The sequence below is a fragment of the Polistes canadensis genome, unplaced genomic scaffold, assembly GCF_001313835.1.
Source record: "Polistes canadensis isolate GaletaPanama2010 unplaced genomic scaffold, ASM131383v1 scaffold_33, whole genome shotgun sequence".
NCBI classification, from domain to species: Eukaryota; Metazoa; Arthropoda; class Insecta; order Hymenoptera; family Vespidae; genus Polistes; species Polistes canadensis.
The window spans coordinates 1-24769 of NW_014569580.1; the positions used below are offsets into that span (position 1 = coordinate 1).

Sequence of the window (24769 nt, forward strand, 5' to 3'; positions counted from 1 at the left end):
TTGACTAACTAATTTATTTTCTAACAACGAAAGAAGAAAGTCTTTGTAACTACGGAAACCTTAACGTTCCCATAGAAACGCTGTTAGCTATGATAGAGTGCTAGCGCTCAAGTAGTTTGCCAAAGAACGAGCAGTGAGAATGGCGGCGCCAGTCGTTGCATAGGATAAAGTAGAAATCTGCTTATCGACAGCAGGTCGCTACAAAAATTCCTCACATGCTGCCATCTAGTGTTTGGATGTGTGCTATTTTAACGAGTGGCTAAATATCTTCGTTCTTTATAATTCTATTCAATCTTGAGAATTTTTGGATATTTTATAATTTGAGATGAATAACAAATTTATGTAGCATATAAAATGAAATAGTTACTGAAATAGTGTTGCAGAAAAGAACAGATTTTAACGTGAGTCAAATTATTATTAGCATTGTTATTATTGTTACTTGTGATGTTTCAAATGTTTTTCTAATATGTCATTTAAACATATCATATCGTTAATATTATGTTCATTTCATTCTTTGAAGTAAACTTGACCATGCATATTTTTTAGCACCAAAATTAATATACGAAATAGTCATTTTAGTAACATCATTTATTTTAACTTATAACATGTTATCTTATAAATCTTTAATGATGCGTTATATTTTGCAGATTATGTGGAATTCAGAGTTTAATGACTTTGATGAAGAAATGACTATTAGAAGTTATACAGAATTATTAGAACAAAGACAAGATGAAGAGGGTATTGAGACTGCATCCACAGTTGAACAAGTTAGTTAGCGGTACCATAATATCAATGTAAAAATATATATATGCACTCCGTTTTGTATTTTTCAATAATATTGTTTTTAGCTCAATACAGAAAAAAATATACTTGAAATTTATGAAATGAACAAAGAGCCTATTTTAACGAGACAAAAACATGTGGCTTTATTAAAAAAATCATTGATTCATCTCAGCGAGCCTTATGAGGTATACATAAAGAAAAAAATAATAGACATCTGTATATTAATGACAATAAAAAAGTTTGTAAAAATTCATCAAGCTTGCCCATACAATGTTAAGTGTATTTTATGTTAAGGGTTTAGATTCCAGCAGACCATGGTTATGCTATTGGATACTTCATTCACTTCATATATTAGGAGAATCTTTAGAGAATGAAGAATATTCTAAAATTGCCGGCTTTCTTGGCAAATGTCAATCTGAAAAGGGAGGCTTCGGTGGAGGTCCAGGGCAGCATCCTCATCTAGCACCAACTTATGCTGCTGTTAATGCTTTATGCATTATAGGAACTACAGAAGCATATGCAGTAATAGACAGGTATGTATTCGAATTCACAAGGTTAGTATCATTTGAGTTTGTTCATTTAAACTTGTTAATGTTACTTTAGCGCATGGTTAATTTCTTATTAATATTATATCCCCCCAATTAAATAATTTCTTTCTCTAAATAAAGGATGCGGTAATTCCAGAAAAAGACTGTACAATTTCCTATTGTCCTTGCGAGGAGAGGATGGTGCTTTTGGTATGCACGTGGATGGAGAAGTCGACATCAGAGGAGTATATTGTGCCGTTTCTGTGGCCAGACTTACAAATATCTACACCCCTGTATTGTTCAAAGGAACAGAAGAATGGATTGCAAAATGTCAAACATGGGAAGGTGGATTTGGAGGTTGCCCAGGTATGGAGGCACACGGTGGCTACGCATATTGTGGTTTGGCAGCCCTTGCGCTTCTTGGGAAAACTAACGTTTGTAATATGTCATCGTTATTGGTATGACTTCATTTGATTTATTATTTATTATAGATACGAGCTTGTATCTATAGAATTGTATTACGAACATGTGAAATATTGATTTCAGAGATGGATAGTTAATCGTCAGATGCGTTTGGAAGGGGGTTTCCAAGGACGTACTAACAAATTAGTAGATGGATGCTATTCCTTTTGGCAAGGTGGAGCTTTTCCATTGATCCATGCAATTTTAACAAAAGAAGGAAAAGTATTCAATACTAATTATTGGTTATTTAATCAAGAGGCCTTACAAGAATATATATTAATTTGTTGCCAGCATTCTTCTGGAGGACTCGTGGACAAACCTGGAAAGTATATATTTTCTTTTTTTCTTTGAACAATTATTATCATTTTGTTAGAGAGAGAGAGAGAGAGAGTTATATGACTTAATTAATTTTAGAAATCGTGATATATATCATACCTGTTACGCGCTGAGTGGTTTATCAATCGCACAAAATTCGCCACGCCGTTTGATAATTGGACCACCTAGTTTAAATACAGTAGAGATTATTCATCCTGTTTATAATTTGGTGCTGTCCGCCGCAGAGAATGCTCTTAAATATTTCGACGAACTACCGATACCTGACTGATCGTGTATCTAATCAAATAAATTTCTATTTCTTTTCCCAGAAATATTTTCGTGAAATAATTTATTCATTACCAAGTCAACTATATATATATATATATATATATATATATATAAAATAGTTTATAGTCAGAACAACGAAGCTATATACAAGGAGGACGATCGAGATAGGCGTTTGCGTCTAATTTGTGTTGTTGAAAATGATTGAATATCGGGTACGATAATTATCCACAAGGGCGACGGTGATGTTCTTAAATTTATACTTATTAAGTACGTGTGATTTTATAAATAAACAAATGAAATTAATAGGTCTCTTTGATGTTTTTGTTTTAATTACTGTTTTTAAAAATCAGACCAAGCGACTAGACGCGCTCTCTAGTGGCAATAGAAATCATCCTTTCATTGTGATTATTGTACCCACATTTATAACACGTCCTCCTTGTATATAGGCTCCATGTATCGGTAGTTTGTCGAAATATTGAAGAGCATTCTCGATTCGTGTGATTCTTTATTGATCGACGGAAACAAAAAGTCACATGCAGTTTCTTGGAATATAAACTAGAGGCTCTACTGGTCACTTCTGCACAGTGGTAGGAATTTCACAATAGAATTGAATAGAATACAACAGTGTAACTTTGAACACCGATGCAAGAGTTTGTTAGACGAATCGTGAAGTCAATTTGTGAGTGTTTCCAAGAGCTACCATAAACTAGGTGAATTAATATTGGAATAATTATCGGATTACTATAAAGGATAAAGGAACAAGTAAGTTCAAAATAATGAATAATAAACATTTGACGTTGAAATATTTTCAAGTAAAGCTTGAAATGATTTGCTGCAGTTCTTTAAATTCTCATCAACGGAGTTGTTTATCACATTGATGAGACGTTCAATATTTATTCATTTTAAAGTAGAAGAAATGTCATTTGAAAATTGAAGGAAGTTAATAAATATTTGTAAGGACGTAATTGGGTACTTTATTAGGAAGTTCTCGATAGACGGGATAGCGCGCAGTTAGTTTCGTTACGAATGATTTTGTTCTCTTCTTGCAATGATATTTTAGTATACTTCAATGCTTCCTACGATATTAAATAATATATATTGTTTATCAATCTTTGTAAGAAGGAGTATTTCTTCTTCATTGGCACGCGTATAGACATATTTAAATTGAACGATATACTTTGGTACTCGGTTAGTTTACAACCGCAATCTCGGTTGTACAACTTGACTTTTCCAAGAAGGTTGGCCACTCGAATGTTCTTCATTCGAGTAAAAATACGAACGAACGGCAAAGAAGAAACCGGTTTTTCCTTCCCTGCCTACGTTCTTCGATCTTAAATGATTGCGTTTTCATGTCTCTTCTTCGAACCGAAGAAAGTTCCAAAACACGTCCAAGTTCCTCGTATAAAAGACAAACACGGAAGAATAGAGGGATGTTTTACGTCCTACGCAAATACGGATAACGGTACCTGTAGCATTGACATTACTACTTATATTTGTCGTTTAAATTTAAACGGAGTTTGTCCAAATAAATAATTATTTCTATATCTAGATATATTCTTTATCGTCCAATTGGTAAGAAAGTATGATGACGAGCAAACTCTATAATAGATTAATAATTAAATAACAAATTTGATCTTATTATAAGTAAATAAATGTAAACGCGAGTATCAGTCGTAAATGTCTCGTAAATCCTAGTTGACTTATTTCTTGAATTTAAGGGTCAAAGATCGATAACATTGTTTGATTATACGTTGAAATTCTTTTGTAAACTCATTGAAATAGAAACGATGACGCATTCGTTTGATATTATTATTTCTTTTTCGTGAATTATTTTTTCGTGAATTGAGAATAAATTAAGCGAATAATGAAGGGTCAAACGATCGCGCTTTTGCATCACAAATGTAAATTTGTGTCAAAGTACTTCTATAATATTTCTTCTTCTTCTTCTTATTCTTGTTTTTCTTTTAAGTACTCTGACACTTCTCGTATTTTATTTCTATTGTATATCATTGCTATGCGATCGCATTCATCGATAAAACGCATCTAATTACGCATCTAATTAATTACGCATCTAATTACGCATCTAATTACGCGTTTATCAATCACCTTCTAGCTCTATGAGTACTGTGCCAATAATAATTATTTATAGTTTTCTTTTGTATTGATTGATTTTTCGTGATTGATCATATTTTTGTTATCGATCGTTGTTTTAGTAAATGCTTATAAAACAATACTGTCGTTGAATAAATCCGACGACCTGCTCCATTTCCTCGCGTGTAAATGGAAGGAAAAGAGTACCTTGACAATGCTCACTGAGATGTAATGCTTAATGAAAGGAAGAAGAAACGATGGATGGAGAGAAAAAGAACGAGGCCATCTTGCCCGTATGCTTTCCATCGAGTCTCGCTCAATGAGCTGCTGCTGCTGGCTGCTCTTTATATTTGCTACGTCCTTTGCTTCGTTAGAATAATGCTCTGCCGTATTATTAATGCCAGTAGAGAGAAGAATAAAAATGGGAGAGGAAAAAAGGTGGGGGTGCTAATGCTACTGGTTGGGAGGAGAGAATTATTCTACTTTTTCTTAATAACCTTAATAATACTCATTGCGAGTTGCATGATGTTGTATTTTCTATACGATGTTTTATTTATTTTTCTAATGCTTTAGAAGAATATTAAAATATGAATAATAGACTATTTAGAAGATCGCGCGCGTCGGACGAATGCTTTCGAGTGGAAACTTATGCGACTAGTTGCGAGAAGGCGTGGAGAACGTTAGTTGACCGAATTCGCAGTGAACGGAGAAACCGTCATATGTACGTACGTACATACATACATAAATACGTATGTACGCATTAACAGTTTCACGTGTTAATCGTTAAAAGAAACTCGAGAATCTCAAAGCAAAAAAGGTTCGAGTATCGATACAAACATCAAAGGTACTAACATAAGATCAATTCGGTTTGATCGTACGATCGAGAGAAATGACAATGGTCAACGAGATAACGAAGTAAACTTTGGAACAAGAACAACGTTCATTCATTGGTTAAATTCTCACGTAACAGCCATGTTTCGGAGAATAGTATTAAATGAGAGAAGTATATATAAGTGCGTATAACGGCTCTAATACATGGTCGTAATACACGGGCGTAATGCACGGCCGTAATACACGGCGAATTACGCGAAGGCCATTTTTGCATAGAAAAATTCCAACAATTTTCAATAGAATTCGTTTAAAAGTGTGATTCATTAGTGGAATTTGTTATCCCGTTCTTTTTTATCGTTCTGTTTTTTAGTCACTTAAGAAATGGCGAGGAAAGTGTATCATTTAATTTTTTTTCTTCTTTTTTCGATGTACGATAGATTCAACTCGTAAACATGATGCAAAGATAATAACAACTGATAATTCCGATAGTAAGTTTATCCTGAACTCGTCCGATTAAGTATTGTCCATGGGTCAACGTTCCCTTACATCCGTTAAGGGATTCGTAAAAACAAGGGGAACTAACTCGCGAGCTCTCGGAACGATCATTTTAATACTATTTTAAACGAATGTCACGCTTTGTCGCCTTCCGTCATCGAATTTACAGTTTTATTTAGAATTTAATCAAAAACCACGAGATTCGAAAGTTTGCGTTTCTTTATTTGATTTTTTTTCTAGGGTGTGGTGAGAAAACATATAGAAGACTGTTGAAAATTCGAAGTTAGGGCTTTTCCTTGCATTCCATCACGAAAGAATGCGGCACCTTGTAGTAGCCTTCGAACGAGACAGTCTTAGGAATGACCTTCTCTCTTTGGAGCTGCTCAACTCCTCCTCTTTTTCTTCTTTTTCATCTACTTTTCTTACTCGACTATCCTGATAATTCTGTTTATCTTAGAATGATAGTCAGATTATCATCGTTATCTTTCGTTTTACGACGAAAGTTTATAAGTCGAAAAGTTACGTAAATAAAATGTTTAATCTCTTTGAAATGTAAATACTTATGTAGACAAAAAGTAGATTATAAAATTAGATTTTGTTCTATGACTAAACTTTGTAAAAATCAAATAGTTTTGCGGTACAAGAAGAATTGTTAACATTGACATCTCTCCTAAATTGAAATCTTTGATTTTATTCTTTTCGAGATTACAGAAAAATGCAAATTAACCAGAGTGTGTCAGGTTCAGCATCTCGCTACAGTGTCGATCGATTTACCTTTGAGGTCAAGGACAGGTACCACACTCAATCGAGACATACGGTTAAATGCATAGCAAATGCATGAGCTGAGATTGCCTATATTTTTATTCCTTGTTTTTATGTTCCTCGCAAAGTTGACAATTGATTTTTACCATTTATTTATGAATCAAAGCAATATTTAATTGCATTTTATTTTTCAAACGAGTAATTGACTTTTTCCTTCAAGACTGCATTCTATGAAAAAACACATGCGTGTATAAGTGTTGCATACATTAATTAATATACATATATACTTATGTAACAGATTACGGTAATCGCACTTATTAGAGACATATGCGTCTACATATAAGTAAATAACTTTCTAAGTTATAAAGATTAGGCTGTCCAGGAAGTTCTCGTGAAGATATAATCGAGTTAATATACTCAAGCCAGAAAGCTAACGTTTCCGGGTTAGGTTCGCGTAACACGAATTATACGTGGGACACCTCGTAGATTTCGTATCTCACAGGACAGAGAAAGAGAAAGAGAAAGAGAAAGAGAAAGAGAAAGAGAGATTTCGATCCTTTATTTTTGATACACCACCTGTTATATCCTTATCGGTTCTCTATTACGTTAGTTGTCAAACCAACTTTCACTTCTTAGCCAAGCCGTGTGCATTTCTGGGGATTGCGCAAAATGCATCGTTAAAATAAATAACTCGGCTAATAAATTACCTTGTCGACGAATGTTTTCTTATCGATCATCAATATACCTCGAATAAAACGCTTTACAATTTTCCAAGCGCGAATTTTACTCGCTTGGTTAAGCAAAGATAGGCTGAAAAGTTTTCTTTTTCAAAAAATCCACATATTTTACACAGAATATACTTACACAGTTAAAGAAATCATAAATATTATTTTTTATTTTGTATTTCAAAGCTCGTTATTTAGTGTTGACCATTGAATCAGTAAAATGTAGTGACTCGAAATTGTTCTCTCTCTCTCTCTCTCTCTCTCTCTCTCTCTTTTTTCCTCCTGATAACTAGAATTGCCGAATATTTTTGATTATCTCGTTCTTCGGAAATTCGAAATATACTCTCAATGATTAGATAAGTGAATAAAGAGGGAGAGAAAAAGAGACAGAAAGAGAAAGTAAACGAAAGGGACCGACAATAAATATTTTCTTTTTTTCCATCAAGTCAGATAATTCCATTTTTCTTGTTATAAAAAGATCGACTTTAGGAATTGATCAGATAATCATTTTTTTTTCTTCTCTTTCAACATCCTTTATTTTTACTAAGAAGTTTATATGCAATGATGCATGTGCTGGAATGAAAGAGAAAAAGGAGAGAGAGAAAGATAGATACACGGATGATTTTGTTAAAAATTTATCACGAAGTCGCCCCACATCCTGTGACTCACGTTTTTGAGATCAACACTGGCCAGAGTTGAGTTTTATGGTACTGAGTGTGGTACTCCTGAAAGTTTACTATCTCTCTCTCTCTCTCTCTCTCTCTCTCTCTCTCTCTCTCTCTCTCTTTACTCGTCGTCTATCTCCCTACATCTACTTTTTCGACATAAACGAATTAACTCCCTTCTAGTCATAGTATAGAAAGGGTCGGACCCCTCTTGGTTCTCACGAACGATATCTCGATAGTCTCGATCGTCTCGATTTTCATCGTACTAGTCATTTTATTACAATAATTTTCTATCAAATGCAGTCTTTTTTTATTTCTACACAAAAATGATATAATGAAAGTTATGTAATACTTGTTAATCACGTATAGGACTAAAGTAACAATTAATATCGTGCGAATAAAATAAAATAACATTGAAGAAATAAGTATATGGACTTTTAAAATTCTACGGCGTGCAACCAGACGATTATTTTGGAAAAAATAAGAAAAAATGTTGCACAGTTGATCAAATCGTCGGGCAAGAAATTCAAAAGCGAACTTTCTCTTGGTACTCGGATACTATTATGAAATTATCGATAGATCGACTCTCAATGTTCAGATCAATTTTTAGATCGTTCGAGAATACGAGAAGGAATTCATTTTTCTTCTCGCGAGCGAAAATAAATAATTCATAAATTAGAACTTTACACGATTACATATAAAACGTCTGTAATGTTCTATGTATAGCTCCAATTTGATATTACCTTCCACGACATACGTATGATACATTTAACATCCACATTTAGTCAAGTGGTTTTGACGCCTACGCATAAAGTTCACATCTCTTTGTACGTACTTGTTTGTCTTTATATCATATGCATACACGTGTACCTCTTTAAGAAAACAGTGTTTTGCTTCAACATTCTTGATAACTGTACAAACGCACCCATACATACATATTTCATCAAAGCAGACGCATGCACCTTGTCACTCGAAAAAAATAATATTTTTCTATACAATAATGAATTCGATTTTATTATTAACGATGAGGATTCGATATTGTTAATAAAGATATTATTTTTGTATTCGAGTTTTTGTCAAAATAATCATAAATAATGAACATTTGTTAAACAGTACAGGTTTCTGCGAAAGCTTATTACATACGATTTCATGGATTTGATCAATTTTGACAACAGTAAAATCATATAAATGTTAACAAAATGGCGCGTACCTAAGTTTTGATTGGAACATTGTAGGTACGTATGTCGTAAGCGCGTAGAGAATAATAAAAACGACGATAATCAATATTTTTTGTTGTTTGAGGCTGCTTATTACGCTACCTTTCTCTCTCATTACACTTCTCTTGTGCGACTATTCGGTCGTACATCATACGTACAGCTTCGTCATTAGAGGGGCTCTATAGATCCCTCTTTGCGTGTATGCACCTACAAAAGAATGAGAGAGAGAGAGAGAGAGACCTGTCTGGATCTAAAACAGAGGTGCTCAACTTTTATTTTCATTCGACAAACAATGAACTTATAGTTTCTATTTTATAAATCATACGATAAATAATAATTATTATTATTATAATTATTTGATGAAATTAGAAAAGGAAACGTCTATCGGATAGAATGTTTTTGTGTTAAACACGTGTGACGCGTTCCTAATCGAAATGCGAACGTGCTACACAGCTGGCTCGAACATTGGCGTAACACTCGACGAATATTTATAGAAAGAATAGAAATGCTCAAGCATTCAAATAAATTTGACATTTAGTATCGTCGTATCAGTTTTAACGAACTAAACGAACTCGAGATAGGAAAATTGTTTAATGGTGACATCTTAATTAGTTTGAAAGCGATTAGATTTGTCATAATTGTGGATAAAAATGTTCCATGTGTTGCTTCTATATTTCGTCAAATAGAACAAATATTTTTACAAAGACGAACAAAGTTGAAACATGCTGAGGTTACACTTATCTCGTGCGATGCTTCATACGAGAGATAAGAGAGAGGTATAAAAACCTACGTTAAGTCGGAGAAACTTGCAAGAAATGCATGATTTCGTGATTGGAGAAGTGTAAATTACAGAAGCGAGGATGGATCATCTTAAATGACTGCGTAATGGAAGGAGAGATCAACGAGTATAATTGGAATCCAACGATTTTGATTTTTCCAAGACTCCATTCGCTAAGTATCAAACGTATTTTATTTTATCGTTTTATTTTCTATTTCGCGCGATAAATTTTCCATTTTTTTTCTATGATTATCACCCTATTTTTACAAATATATTTTGATAAAGAATATTATTAATCCATTTGCATCATCAGTGTTTATATATGCGTAATTATTCTGATTATTGTTACTGAAGCGCTTTGAATTTGATATCGATAAATATATTAAGTATAGACAAATTGTTAACATATGTACAAAATACTAAAACACGAAGTTTTTTACTTAAATATAATAAAATAAATTATTGATTATATGGTCACATTATTTCCATTGCTCCGTATGATACAAATGAGTTAAATATTGTACGATGGTACTACTTATAATTCGATTGCATTATATTTATATACATTGGATTAATGAATAATGTCGTACATGTATAGAATGCACGCGATAATAATGAGAGTATCTTATAATGCATGACAATTAGTTATTTACATACATATACAATGTATACGTACACTTACTAAAAATACATACAAAAATATAGGAAAGACTCGTGTCAGTACGAGATGCATAAATGTTTCTGTAATATTCGAAAGGATGAAGATAAAGGATTAGAGAGGATTGAAGAAAGTAAGGGTTAAACAGAGTCTTCTAACGTGTTTCTTTGTATCGTAATTATTATTTCGTTAGTTTTTTATTATCCTATCATTTTGATATGGTTTTTATCATTTAACCCTCGTCGTCCTGGATAGTATGAATAAGTAAAAAAATATAAAGAAATTGATAATCATTCGTTAGTACTCGAAAGATTAGTCATCATTCGATTCATGCGTTGCAATCCTATGACAACTAACATCGTTATTTCAAGGATAACACTTGTCATTTGTAATGTTACATCGAATCGATCAGTTTTATTCGGAAGTTATCAGTCTTTCATTCACTATCATGAAACATTTTGACTCTTAAAAAGATCATTAAATTATGGTACAAAGCATAGCCGATAATTAGGCTAAAGTTATGTATATAATTATTATGAACTGCCAAGATTTCTTAATTGTTTACTTTTAATCGTGTTCCACGAAATCATTCCGTGACTTTTCGTTGCACGTCGCATGTCACATAAATCTCACGTTGATTATTCATTGCAAAACACGATAGCGTGTATGTAGTTCGTACAAAATTGCATGCAACTTTTCAAAAGAAAGAAAAAAGAAACAAAAGAAATAATTTATTTTGTAAGATAACGAAGAAAAATTGTGGCTAATCGTTCACAAGTAATTTAATTTTAATGAATCAATTGAACAACCGAATGAAGACATTTTCATAATTTTTCTTCTCTCTCTTTTTATTTCCTTATCAATAGACTGTTTTTTTCTTATTAAATATTCCCGCGAAAGCTCATCTTTCGTTGATTTCTTACTTCCGGTCTTGAACACTCGAGCAAAAGAAGCCAATTGATTTGTCGTCGCTTATATTATATGAATCATGAAACGAGTCACGCGATGACAAAAAAAAAGCTGTCGCAAAGCATGTCCAACACATGTGAAAATATATGCATAAGTATCTGAATCAGAATTCGGTTGACAATCGAAGAAACAGATCGTTTTTTTTGTTTTAATTTCAAGTGTTATGGCGCCGTCGCAAAAAAACAAAGCTTTAGGAGAATCGCGATCAGCGAAATGAAAGGCGGATCAACAAACCTGGCACGTATCGCGAATGCTCATTCATCTCGTCAATTGCTATTCGCTTATTCTGGATCTGAGTATATGCTCAGCGTTATTTTTAGATTATTGCCGAAAATTGCTGATTGCGAAAATCGTAGTTTTATCGAGAAAACAGAATCAGTTAAATAATATAGAGTATTATTTTGGAATGTACAATATATAATAATTGGACGTTAAACATTTGATTGTATTCTTAGCTAGAATAACTTCTCATCGCGAAGTGACAACTGTGCAGGTCAGATTTTGGGTAGTTTGGCTACTAATTTTTCCAGTCTTTCGGCTTGAATTTCTTTCCGTGAACCCTGTATATAGGATCTTTAACAGACCTTCCCGGTTGGTAAAATGTTTAGCTAACGCTCCTCTATCGAGTTTTTTTTTTTCCATAGGAGTAGACAACTCCGGAAATTCATTTATTTTAGCTTATCCCGGAAAACGTTGTTGCAGTGAAAAACATGGAATTATTTCATTTTTAATGATAAGTAGTTCTCAGCTTAATGTTCAAAGTTCAATCTAATTGGTTTTAATAATATCTAAGTATTTTAAACAAATTCTCTTTCTCCCTTATTTTTTCTTCCTTCTTTCTTTCTTTAATTCTCATTAATCTCATTAAAAAAGCAAAATCGGATATGATTCATTCGCGGTTTAAAGTCGAGCAGGCACCCGAGATGGATGTTCCACGAATCATTACGTTCTTGTAACGTAATGACGTTGGTAACTATAACCGATTGTATTTTAAACGAATATCAGCGTAATATCTATCCCTTTTTCTACTTCAATATATATGTGTATGAATTATTATTCCTTCGACAAATTTTCCTTTCTCTCTTTCTTCGAATTTAGAGATAGAATAAAACGTAGAATATGAATTGAAAAAGATCTCAAAATTAAAGTAGATCATTTATAAATAATAATAATGAAGAAGAACCATCATTATGTTATTAAAAGTACATAATATATCAGTTTTACTCTACACTCAAATATGTTCCAATTCCAATTATCTGCTAATTATTTCTTTGTCTTTTCAAATACATATATCAAAGGATGCGTTGCCATCCGGGATATACATTGAGAAAAATATTTTATCTTTTGTTCCCATTTTTTGAAGGAAAAATATTCTACATTTGCAGATCAAAGGATGCATTGTCGCTTACCTATACATTGAGAAAGATCTTCGATTAAGAACGTGTATCTTGTTACACGTGCAATGCTGTATGAAGAATCCGTTTAATAATAATCATAATAATATTTCCTTCCGATCGAACGCACATAGCTTTTTATTAGAAATGGCTATCTTATCGGAGAGAATGATATCTTTATTGGTGGTGATGGTTCTGATTTTTACAAATACGTTGGCTGCACTTGAAGGACCGAACGTTTGTACGCGCCAAGATACGTGAGTCTAAACTTATTATTTATAACTTATTTTATTTTCAAAAATTAAGCTTACTCACTATTTTATTTACAATGAAAATGAAAATGATTTATAACAATTGTTAACACGTTGAATATAAATAATTAATCAGTAGAAAATGAATGAAATTTATATATATATATTAATGAATTGTTTATTTTATACATTTATTCGATTACAAATTTGATATCGAGTTGCATTTGACGTATACTCGTAGTAATTAAATTTGGATATTTTGCAATGAAGTGTAGACCAGTCGTTAAGTGGTTGATCGGTATGGAACATTAACGCGTTAATAAATTAATCTTAATGTTATTAAAGGATTATTGCATATACATGGAAATGAATAATTATTTGTAGATATAAAACCACTGTAAAAGTAACAGAGCAGAAACCTTACACCGTGCGAGAGAATACATGGTGTATAAGCTTCCCACCGCGATGCTCTAAATACAAAATCGTTTTCAAGACCATCTACAAAGAACAGGTTAGCTTGCCAACTCGTTTACTTTGCTCCACTTTTACCAAGTTCCACCTATTACATATACATACTATAAACTTTAGCAATTGCTCAATCTTTCAATTTCCGCTACGATTTAGGAAATAACTAAGATAAAACCGGTTGAGGAATGTTGCAAGGGTTATACCGAAACAACAAGCGGTGATCGTTGCATTCCCGTATGTTCGGAAGATTGTCGACATGGAACTTGTATTGCCCCGGACGTCTGCAAATGCGAATCCGGTTATGGTGGACCTCACTGTGACTTCAGTAAGTTTCTTCTCAATATACCCACCTTCAAATACTTCGTATCTTTAATGAAACTCTAATCTTTCGTAGAATGTCCATTGGGAAAATGGGGTGGAAATTGCCAACAAGATTGCATGTGTCAAAACAATGCCACTTGTGATCCCTTCGATGGCAAATGTATATGTACGAGAGGTTGGAAAGGTGATTACTGCGATCAAACGTGTTCATCGGATAAATTTGGTCAGGATTGCGGCGAGGAATGTCGATGTAGAAATGGTGGAAGTTGCCATCACATAACTGGAGAATGCCATTGCGCTCCTGGTTATACAGGTCCTTTGTGAGTTTATTCATTATGTATTGACACATATGAATTAATTTCATATTAATCATTTTCCTTGGCAATATATAACGAATTGTTGTAACCTTTAGGTGCGACGATCTTTGTCCTGCTGGTAAACATGGGAATGAATGCAAGTCAGAATGCACGTGTCAAAATGGCGGATTGTGCAGTCCGACGAATGGGGAGTGCTATTGTCCACCTGGTTGGATGGTAAGTGTAGGAATAATTTATTTGTTTCTTTGTAAATTATGATATCGATTATTAATATAATACGTTTATAATATTGTGTAAAAAGAAAGAATTATTTTGGAATGATCGTAGGGTTCCGTATGTGCTCATCGTTGTCCAGAAGGTTTTTGGGGAAAAAATTGTTCGATGATCTGCGATTGTTACAATGGTGGTAGTTGTCATCACGTTACCGGAGAGTGCCAATGCAAACCTGGCTTTTACGATGAGAAAGTAAGTATTTTATTAGATACCATTTACGTTCCCGATCGTTATTCCCTCTATCTGTGTTTAACAAGTTTTTCTACTTACCAACAGTGCTTAAAGATTTGCCCGAAAGACAGATATGGTTTAAATTGCACGGAAGAGTGCGATTGTAAGAACGGTGCCACTTGTTTAGCGACCAACGGTACTTGTATTTGTAGTCCAGGTTGGGAAGGAGAAAAATGCGATCAAAGAATTTGCGAAGATGGCGTCTGGGGAGAGAATTGTTCCAAGGTAAAGTCACTTCAATTTGTAAATGTAATTGACAAACAATTTATAATAAAATTACATTTTATTCGAAAGGTTTGCCAATGTGATAAAAATAACACGGAATTCTGTCACCCATGGACTGGCAATTGTATCTGCAAACCCGGTTGGGACGGTGAAACCTGTAGTAGAACTTGCCCGTTATATACTTACGGGAAAGGTTGTCGGGAACATTGCAATTGCAAGAACAACGCTCAGTGTTCTTCAATAAATGGAACTTGCATCTGTGCAGCTGGTTACAGAGGTGAGGACTGCAGCGAGCTTTGCCCCGAAAATACATTTGGAGAGGATTGCGTTCAGAGGTGTGTTTGCAAAAACGGTGCCAAGTGTTCGCCCGAGGATGGCCATTGCAATTGCACTGCAGGTAAGGCACAATTATTGGACAATTTTTGTCGAGAACATCGCATACTTCAAAGATTTTCGTTTTTTTTTCTTCTTTCTTTTTCGTTACTTCTTTTATCTTGTATGAGAAATACAATACAAATTGATAGAGTATTTGTGAACATTTGTACGATGCACGTGAAAAGGATTTGGTTTTATTTTTTTTCTTTTTCTTCTTTTTGCATCGCTATTTTTGAAGAAATATTTTCTACAGATTACGTTTATTATTACGATTATTATTTCGATAAATCATTTATAAAGAAAACTAGCAGACGAAGGTAAGTAATACATTATTACGTATTGTTGTAATATTTTAATAGGATGGGGAGGCGTTCTCTGCGATCGTCCCTGCAACGACAAGTCTTTCGGCCAGGGTTGTGCGAACAAGTGCAACTGTTTTAACAATGCATCCTGCAATCCACAAAATGGTAAGGGATTTGGGTGTAACGTTTTCTCTTGTAAAATCGTAATTGGCACTATATTTACTTACACATCTTTATTGATTAATATCACTAATATTTCAAATCGCTGCATCTTATCGAAACAAATTCTTATTTCATTTAACTTGATACGTTTGCACCCACACCTATGTAAAAAAAAGAAAAGATGGACAAACGATGATGAAAATTAGAGAACACACGTCACGTTATTTAATCGTATAGGCACATGCACATGTGCGGCTGGCTTTGTCGGTGAGCTCTGCAAGGATCGTTGCCTCAAAGGATTCTTTGGACATGGCTGTACTCAGGAATGCGATTGTTATCTCGAAAACAGCATCGACTGTGATCCAGCAACTGGCCATTGCATCTGCAAACCAGATTGGCGAGGTTTGTATTTTCTTTTCATTATTTGTCCTCATCGATTCTCATCCACCGAACGTTCGCTCTCATCGTATCATCGTCATCATCATCATGGACCCATTCGCGGATGCTATTCGCAACACACTGCTGATACTGCAATGTCGAAACGTAGGAATCCGATGCGAAACTAAGTGTCCAGAGGGTCTTTACGGCGAGGATTGTCACTCGCAGTGCAACTGCATGAACAATAGTTCCTGCGATCCAAACACAGGAACTTGCATCTGTGCCAGAGGCTGGGAAGGACCGGATTGTTCTCAGCCTTGCAAGCAAGGCTGGTATGGTGTACGCTGCAAAGAAAAGTGTCCAGAAAAGAAATATGGTAAGGTTTTTTATTGAATGCAAATGGAATGTCGTAATTGTCACATTTTCAGATGTGTGTGTGTGTGTGTGTGTGTGTAATAGTAGTAACCAATCAACAGCGAATAACTTTTTAGTCATGGGTTGTGTTTATTGTGCGCTTGATTCTTCTACTTTAACAGTAGTCATTGTACACACCTAATTTTATTTCTACTTTATGCTTTTATTTGTTTCGCCAGAAAGACTTGTCGTACAGTTTTAGTAAGTATTAAAGTTGTTCAAATTAATCTTAAGAATAATATTTCAATCCAATGAGAAATCTTTAAGTATTTGGATTATGTTTGATTGTTTATCTGCAATCTTTATTCGTTTTGTTTTAAAGGTAATATGACGTGTGATCATGTAACTGGCGAATATGTATGTCGTCCTGGCTACATGGGACTCACTTGTGAACATCCTTGTCCACCTACCAGATATGGATTAAACTGTGCTAATCATTGTCGTTGCAAGAACGGCGGAGAGTGTCATCACGTTACTGGAGCATGCCAATGTATGCCAGGATGGCAAGGTGAATTTTGTCAAACTTCTTGCCAGCAGGGTACTTACGGCGTCAATTGCACTCAGCATTGTAAGTGTCAACATGGTAGATGTAGAACCAACGATGGTCATTGTCGTTGCTCTCGTGGTTGGACTGGTATCAGGTGTACGGAAAGTAAGTTTAAGTTAGTCATTGATTTAGAGTTATCGAATTATTTGTATTATTCGTGACAAATTGTTCTATTTTAATTGTTAATAGTTTGTCCCGAGGGTTATTACGGTGATCAATGTATGGAACCTTGCGAGTGTAAGAATGATTTCTACACGTGTCATCCTGCCGATGGGTGTATTTGTAGATATGGCTTTACAGGTTTTTATAATAATCGATAAATGAATACTTCGAGAAATCTTTACCGTAATTAAAACATGCATTTGTTGTTCTCAGGTGAAAATTGCGACGAACAACTCTTTTCAAAAAATGTTCAGCAAAAGGAAGAAGCCGGTTATGGTAGCATGATAGCAGGTATATTCGCGGCGATCATAGTGATTGCTGTTACAGTGACAGCTTGGTTCTATCATCGTCGTAGGGTGGCAGATTTGAAAAATGAGATTGCCCAAGTTCAATACATTGCCGATCCTATACCTGGCGAGTATTAATCATTTCTACTTCATTGTCCCAAAATATATTAACACATATGAACAATATTTTTGTTCTCGTTATAGATCGAAACCAATTCGATAATCCCGTGTACGCCTATCAAGGTTCTTCGAGGTACGACGATGGTACGACTACATTATTGAATAATCGCCAAATCAAGAACGATCTTGGTACGAATAAAAATGTTAACAATGAGAGAGCTAAATTTGGTTTCGGTAGTACTCTTGAAGAAGAAGAAGATTGTAAAGGTACGTTTATCATCGGTTCTATTAGAAGAACAAAACTAAGGCGCCTGTTTTTTTGTTTGTTATTTAGGTGCTTACGGATTGCAATACGATCTGAAGAACAGAGACGCCGATTTGGGTAATCCAAATTTAAATATTTACCATAGTATCGATGAGTTAGATGGGAAAAAGGTCGAACACGTCTACGACGAGATTAAACAAAATGAATCAGAATACGATCATCCAGATCATCCAAGGCCGTTAAGTACTACCTGGAAAAGTCAATATCATCGAATGCCCAATGGTACCGGACCAAAAACGCATGATGATGCTGCTGGACCAAGTCAGCCAAAGGATAAAGATCCTGAATTGGGTGAAACTTAAAAAGTGTCTTATAGCATCGTTAAACGCGATTGATTTTTTCTTGTGTTCGAGCCAAAGTGTAAAAAAAAGACTCTACTGACATAATGCATTATTATCGACACAGGACATTGACTATGAGCCAAGAGATAGTCGAAATCGGCAAAGCTTTATGCCATTCGTGTAATTCAAAATGCAAAACGCGTATTGGAATCGGATCACCCACGCAAGTTTTGAATTTCTTGCGTTTTTATGCTGCAATATTTGCGTTTTTTTCCTTCTATCTTTTATCTTCTTCTTTTTCCCCCCTTTTTTTTATATTGAGAATTAGTATTATTATGGATACTATTTATACAATCTATATAGATATATGTATATTATAAAGAACGATATTTAGAAAGTAAAAAAGAGAGAGAGAGCGAGCGAGAGAGAGAGAGAGAGAGAGAGAGAGAGAGAGAGAGAGAGAGAGAGAGAGACAGAGAGAGAGAGAGATCTACCCATTTGAAAGTATAATAGGAGATTTCTTTAATGAGCGGCATGGGAAAGCGTGAAATAAAATTTAATAATACCAATGGGTCTTTCCAGTAGAATCACCTCTAAGACCTCGATAATTCGCCTACGTTATCGAATATATTATTAATCGCATGATTTTATTAGATTTATATTTATAATGAAAAACGAAAAAAAAAAGCAGAAAAAAAGGAAAATTCGTCAATCGGTTTTATTGAAGAAATATTGCTTGAAATAAAAGTGACGTATTTGTTGGGCGATAGAGAAGTACGATAAGTCGACCTGTGATAACGAGTGTTACATAAAATTGTAATCCTTAACTCGTATTCATAAGATGCATATACACATATATAAATACATATTCATATAATAATATAGTATAATATAATGTGATCGAGATAAGAGTTACAATACTTGCAACGTTTATTTTGTCTTTTTCCATTATTTCTTCTTTTTCTTTTGTTCTTTCTTTCTTCTGAGAGCGAAATCACATATAATTTACAAAAAAGGAACTCGATGTGACCAATTCATCTTACAATTATATCTCGCAATAAATGTTCTCTACATACATTCATGATCGATCTCTATGGACTATATGCAATGTTCCTTTGAAGGATAGAGGTTTTTTTCTTATTTTTTTTTTTTTAATCCATGCGTGTTCACACACACACACACATACATATATATTTATATTTGTATATAAATACATAATATATATATATATATAATTCTTAACTCACATATACTGGCGCGAATAAATCTAGATTCTAAATTCTACGTACGCGATAATGTTTCAATTGTAATCTCGAAAATTTTGACTCGATTGAGAGGGGAAGAATCTTTATTAGTAAATATATATCTATCTATCTATATATCTTAGCATTAAAAATGATAAAGATAAGGATATTATTTTTGAGAAGGACACGAGAAGAGAAGATAGTGCGCTATTTACATCAAAATGGTCGACGGAATCTGGAATCCGAGATTTTTTTCAATAAGTTGTTTTTCATCTTTGCTTTTTCTAAACTCCACATTTTTTCATTTTCTATTTCTTAGTTTTTAAAATAAATAAACAGATAATTATTAATTATACATAATAGAGTATCATTCGAATTGCGGAATAATTGTCTCATCTTTTTCTTCTTCTTCTTTATTTGTTTGTATTCTTTATTCATCTTCTTTTTTTATTGCCATTGAAACACTGCTGTTTTTTTATTCTAAACATTAATTATTAAGAAAATTTGTTTCCTCGATTTTGTTCGACAGAGGATAAGAAGTTAGATAATCTAAAACCATCTATAAAACGTCGCGAAAGTGTATCTACGATTAAACATTATTATTTACAACGAAGTTCTGTGTATTTTTAAGGATACATATATATATATATATATGTATAACATACGATGTCCGATTAAAAATTTTTTTTAATCAATCGCAAGATTTTCTTTTTTTTTTTAATTACGATCGGTATGTAGATTATTTCATAAAATGACATCTATATTATACAGAATAAATTTAAGTCGTATTAGTCGTCTGATATATATGTTGAACATGTTGGAAGATTAAACACATTTGAAATGTGTGCCGTTTGAAAATTTATTGAAAAATAATAATAAAAATAGACTAAATATATACAGCGATTCATAAGAATATTTGTACCCATCTCCACTGACAATTTGAAATAATTTATATGGTTTTCAAAAACGATTGACCATACTCTAGTGAGACAAATATTTGTATCATTTATGTAAAATTATCTTCTTCTCCTTCTTCTATTATTTAAAATTGAAAGAGAACGTATGAATACTCTTGTGACACTGTATACTTTTAGACATGTTCGTTAAATATTCGTACACCAAAAGAAATCTGGAGTCGATCGTTGCTATGATCTCGAGGCAGTGGTGAAAAATGATCTAGAGGAAGATAGATAAGGAAAACGATCGAAAGTTATTTCGAAGATCGTTGGACGATCATCTTCGTCTTTTCAAAATTGTTCTTTCTTTTTTTTTTTTGGGAAAAAATCAACTTTGTATCTTTTTGGGACAAGGAATTAATTAATATTCGGATAAACGTGGATTTATAACTAAATATACATGGCACGTTAATTGGCCGTATAATAGGCCGAAGTTCATATATATATATGAACTACTATCATATATATATATATATACTATTTAAGACAAGTACAATTAGTTAGTCGCGAAAAAAGACATCGCGTAAACGCTAGTCGATAACAATACAAGTTAAGTATAATCAATGGCAGTTTGGCCATTCGTTATTTTACATCTTACCATTGTTCATCCTTTCCAATTTTAGATTGAACATTCAGAATGTTGAAAAATTCGAGTACCGACATTTTCAAAGAATTTCTACTCTTCCTATCGTTCGACATTTTGTTCTTTCTTTGTTACAATTATACGTTTAGTATAGCTAGTACTCGATATGTCTAGTTTAAATATGTATAGTAATGAGAGCCATGTATCTCGTTGAAGAAAAATAATTTTCCACACGTAGACATTATTTTGGACGATTCGAGTATTAGAGATTTTTGGCAGGTGATATGCGTTTAAATGACTCGTAGATCGTCTCTACTGACTCGTGAGTTTGGAATAATGAAATACTGGGACACATTGGATTATTTTTCCTAAGTAAAAATGAATAATAGAGAAAAAAGTGGGTAATATTATTGAGAATTGGAGACCTCGACGATCGAAAGAGATTCGATTGTTCGTTTGAAAGGATCTATCGCAGGGGTCGGTCTTCAAAAGCCGTAACCCAATCGATTGACGAGGCCGGCGACGGATCAGAGATTTTCGTTGTCTTCGTCGTCTTCGCCCCCATGACTCTCGTCGCTGTCTTGCCGGTCTACAGCTACGAAAATGGCAACGAACCCTTTGAACGATATCGTGTCGTCCGTTCGAAATCTTACCAAAAGTGCCTCGCTCGTCGATACGTAATCAGTTTTGTTCTGAAACAAACCGATCGATCAGTTATTAAAAGTATAACTTTGAAAGGGAACTCGTTGAAAAATTCTTCTATACCAAGTTGCCGCAGAGCCGACCAAAGGATGGATTCGAGGCATCCAAACCCGAGAATATCTCTACGAAATCGTAACCACACTCGCTTTGATATTCCAATTGGAAAGAGAAGAAAGAAAGGTGAACGTTCTTTCCGATGGGTGCTTCGATAGTCCAATCACAATCGGTCCCGTGATCGTAATTGCTATATCCATATCTGACGTGCGAATAGAGATGTTTCACCTTATCCGTTGCCATCAGGTATCCTCCGCACGCTGAAAGAAAGATAATCACTTTCGAATATTGAAATGAAAACTACTCGGAGATAAGGAGCGTTAACTTACCAGTACTGTGCATGGCTTGGAAACCTTTCCTTTGAACGGAGGCATCGCTCTTGAAGATCATGTACATTTGATTACCGGTTGCCGAGATCGGATGAGGTTCCTTGGTACCGCAAAAGCGACCAAGCGTGTGACTTTCTGGCGAATCCCCGTCGTAAATGGCGATGTGATCGTAAGCGCACTCTTGATGAGACTCCATCTCGAATACTTTGAAGACCTAGGAGAAGACGGAGATCGTTCGAATAAAATTCTAGTGTGTTGGGCGATCTATGTTGTTTAGGAAGAGAACATAGTGATCAAACCGACCAGTTTGATACGGTGTCCCGGTTTGGTAGTGAAATGCCAAACGCAATCTTTTCTGCCAGGATAATACTCGGGAAAATTGGGCGACGTAATGGTGCCCACGGGCGCCGTAATCTCGTACTTGCAGCCACCCTCTTTGCAATCGTGGCCATTTTCGTGAAGCGTAAAGCCATTGTGGCAGGAACACTGATAGGAGCCTATCGTGTTCTTACACTCGTGCTGGCAACCACCATTGTTGTTTGCGCACTCGTCCATGTCCGTGAAAAAGACCGCGGCGAAGCCAGTCTTTTGCACGCTACAAAATGTTACGAACGATAAGGGTTTCCGTATATTGGAAAAAAACGATACCTACCTGTTATCCGAGGTGAATACGATCCTCATGGAATTGCCTTCCGACGTGATCATCGATGGTAACCTGATACCGCAAAAAATTCCATGTTTCCTGAGAATATCGTCACCGAGTTTGCTCGCTATTTCCAAAGAATCGTACTCGCATTCTTGCTGATAGGCATTGTTGCCTTCGAGATCGAAATGAGTGAAATTCAAAGTGATACGATATTGCGGCGGTGCTATTATCTCCCAAATACAATTTTTGTTTCCCGGATAAGTCTCGGGGAAGGAGGGACTGGTGATCGTACCGTTGCTATCGTCGAAAATACCACCGCATGCGTCTGAAATGTGTTTCAATAAATTCATTTGATCGAAAACGGAGAAATGATGAACTCACCTTCGCAGTGTTTCCCATCGGAATGTAATTCGTAGCCGATTTTGCAAGAACACTCGAATCCACCGAGAGTATTTATACAGTCGTGTTCGCAGCCGTGATTGGTCAATTCGCACTCGTCGAATTCTAGTTAAGAACAAAATCTATAACTTTTCGAATAGACGCGTGCGTATTTTATCGATAGAATCCTATATACCTTTCATAAAAGTTGCCGAAAATCCAGCTTTCTGCACGGATCCATCGCTAACGAATTTAACGAGCAATTTATTGCCAGTTGATTTGATATCAGGCGGTATCTTATAGCCGCAATAGACTCCGATCAAAGGGGAATCAGCATTGTGACCGTCGCGTACTTCGACATAATCGTACACGCAATTGTCGTGATTCTCGATTTCGAAGGATTGAAATTTCAAAGCAACTTGATAATCCTGCGGCACGGAAAGTCTCCAAACGCATTCCTTGCTGGATTGATATTCTTCGGGGTAATTCGGTGATTCTAGATGACCAACGCCATCCAATTCGACGTCCCCGCCGCAAACAGCTTCGTAACTGGCCGTGAAACCACGATGCCCGCTTTGTCGTTCGGAAGTAACGTAGGTTACGAGCATACGACTTCCGGTAGACACCACTGGTTCATGGATCTTCCCGCTTCCGCAAAAACGACCTATCGATCGCATAAATGTTCGTGTATGCGAGATCAAAGAGTAACAACTATTTCAAGCGCGATACGCGTACCAGCTTAACACTACGGGGAAAATGTTTATTTCCATTAGGAAATTGGAAATTGTCGGGAAGATATTGGCCATTTTGTCGAATTAATCTCTCTCTACTTATTCTATAATAAATAATTTATAGCTACCTAGTACGTGACTTTTGTACCAATATCCATCGCGAATTTCAAGATAATCGGTGCGGCAATAATCGCTCTTAAAGACGTCCAAGGAGGTAATATTAAGGACGATCCTTTCTCCGTGCGTAGCAGTGATTCTCCACTCGCATCTTTCTCCGTCGATTCCTGGGGAACTATTCGGATGAGTCGGGGAACCAAAACTCCCGCTGTTCTCTTGGAAGGTTCTGCCACATTCTAGTCGATTGATAATTAAACAAATCCTAATTAACATCTTCCCCGATCGAGTAGTTTATCTGAACGATCAGTTCGAATTATTCTTACTGTGGCATTTGTAAAGAAGATTAGTTTGAGCGATATCACCCTCGCTTAGTCTTATCCTTTGACCGATCTCGGGTCGTTTTTTTCCATGGTTCTCTATAGGTAAAATCGTATCCAAGTAGATGCCCTTAGAAAACGTGTTCTTGGCGTAATGCATGATGGAATCGTAATCGTATGGCAGACCTAACGAGTTAACTTCTTCTTCCGTCAATTTGTTAAAGTTATATTCCTGACCTGAAAATGATCAACGGGTATTTTTCACCCTCGTATGTTATGGATCATGCTTCGAGTAATGAAAATCGAACGAACG

General features: G+C 34.9%; 3 protein-coding genes across 6 annotated transcripts in view; 2 read left to right on the forward strand and 1 right to left on the reverse strand.

The window, feature by feature from the left end:
- Positions 1-227: 227 nt before the first annotated feature.
- Positions 228-2419, forward strand: LOC106784296 (protein farnesyltransferase subunit beta). 2 transcript variants are annotated; one of them, XM_014743676.1, is made up of 7 exons: positions 228-401; positions 648-767; positions 849-968; positions 1078-1316; positions 1468-1768; positions 1857-2094; positions 2187-2419. In XM_014743676.1, the coding sequence occupies exons 2-7, from the start codon at positions 651-653 to the stop codon at positions 2219-2221; spliced, it is 1050 nt and encodes a 349-aa protein (XP_014599162.1). In that variant the 5' UTR covers positions 228-401; positions 648-650; the 3' UTR covers positions 2222-2419. The 2 variants fall into 2 exon arrangements, with proteins under 2 accessions (XP_014599162.1, XP_014599161.1); XM_014743675.1 differs by having other exon boundaries at positions 1857-2098; positions 2187-2415.
- Positions 2420-2719: 300 nt separating this feature from the next.
- On the forward strand, positions 2720-19310 carry LOC106784295 (multiple epidermal growth factor-like domains protein 10). Of its 3 annotated transcripts, XM_014743671.1 has the most exons (17): positions 2722-3137; positions 12952-13217; positions 13596-13722; positions 13836-14004; positions 14074-14320; positions 14413-14533; positions 14645-14782; positions 14867-15046; positions 15116-15443; positions 15781-15888; positions 16123-16287; positions 16433-16639; positions 17000-17329; positions 17414-17524; positions 17600-17800; positions 17878-18060; positions 18128-19310. In XM_014743671.1, exons 2-17 carry the CDS (start codon positions 13036-13038, stop codon positions 18418-18420), a joined length of 3090 nt encoding a protein of 1029 aa, XP_014599157.1. In that variant the 5' UTR covers positions 2722-3137; positions 12952-13035; the 3' UTR covers positions 18421-19310. The 3 variants fall into 3 exon arrangements, with proteins under 3 accessions (XP_014599158.1, XP_014599159.1, XP_014599157.1); XM_014743672.1 differs by lacking the exons at positions 15781-15888; positions 16123-16287; positions 16433-16639 and having other exon boundaries at positions 2720-3137; XM_014743673.1 differs by lacking the exons at positions 15781-15888; positions 16123-16287; positions 16433-16639 and having other exon boundaries at positions 2720-3137; positions 15116-15323.
- LOC106784294 (bone morphogenetic protein 1) overlaps positions 19094-24769 on the reverse strand; it is a 34437-nt gene continuing 28761 nt past the window's right edge. The window contains exons 7-15 of the mRNA XM_014743670.1: positions 24463-24693; positions 24151-24375; positions 23488-23955; positions 23295-23417; positions 22920-23238; positions 22571-22862; positions 22268-22481; positions 21948-22198; positions 19094-21874 (exon numbers count right to left, since the gene is read on the reverse strand). Of these exons, the coding sequence (XP_014599156.1) occupies positions 21710-21874; positions 21948-22198; positions 22268-22481; positions 22571-22862; positions 22920-23238; positions 23295-23417; positions 23488-23955; positions 24151-24375; positions 24463-24693 (2288 nt within the window). The 3' untranslated portion in view covers positions 19094-21709. The remainder of the gene's footprint in view (positions 21875-21947; positions 22199-22267; positions 22482-22570; positions 22863-22919; positions 23239-23294; positions 23418-23487; positions 23956-24150; positions 24376-24462; positions 24694-24769) is intronic.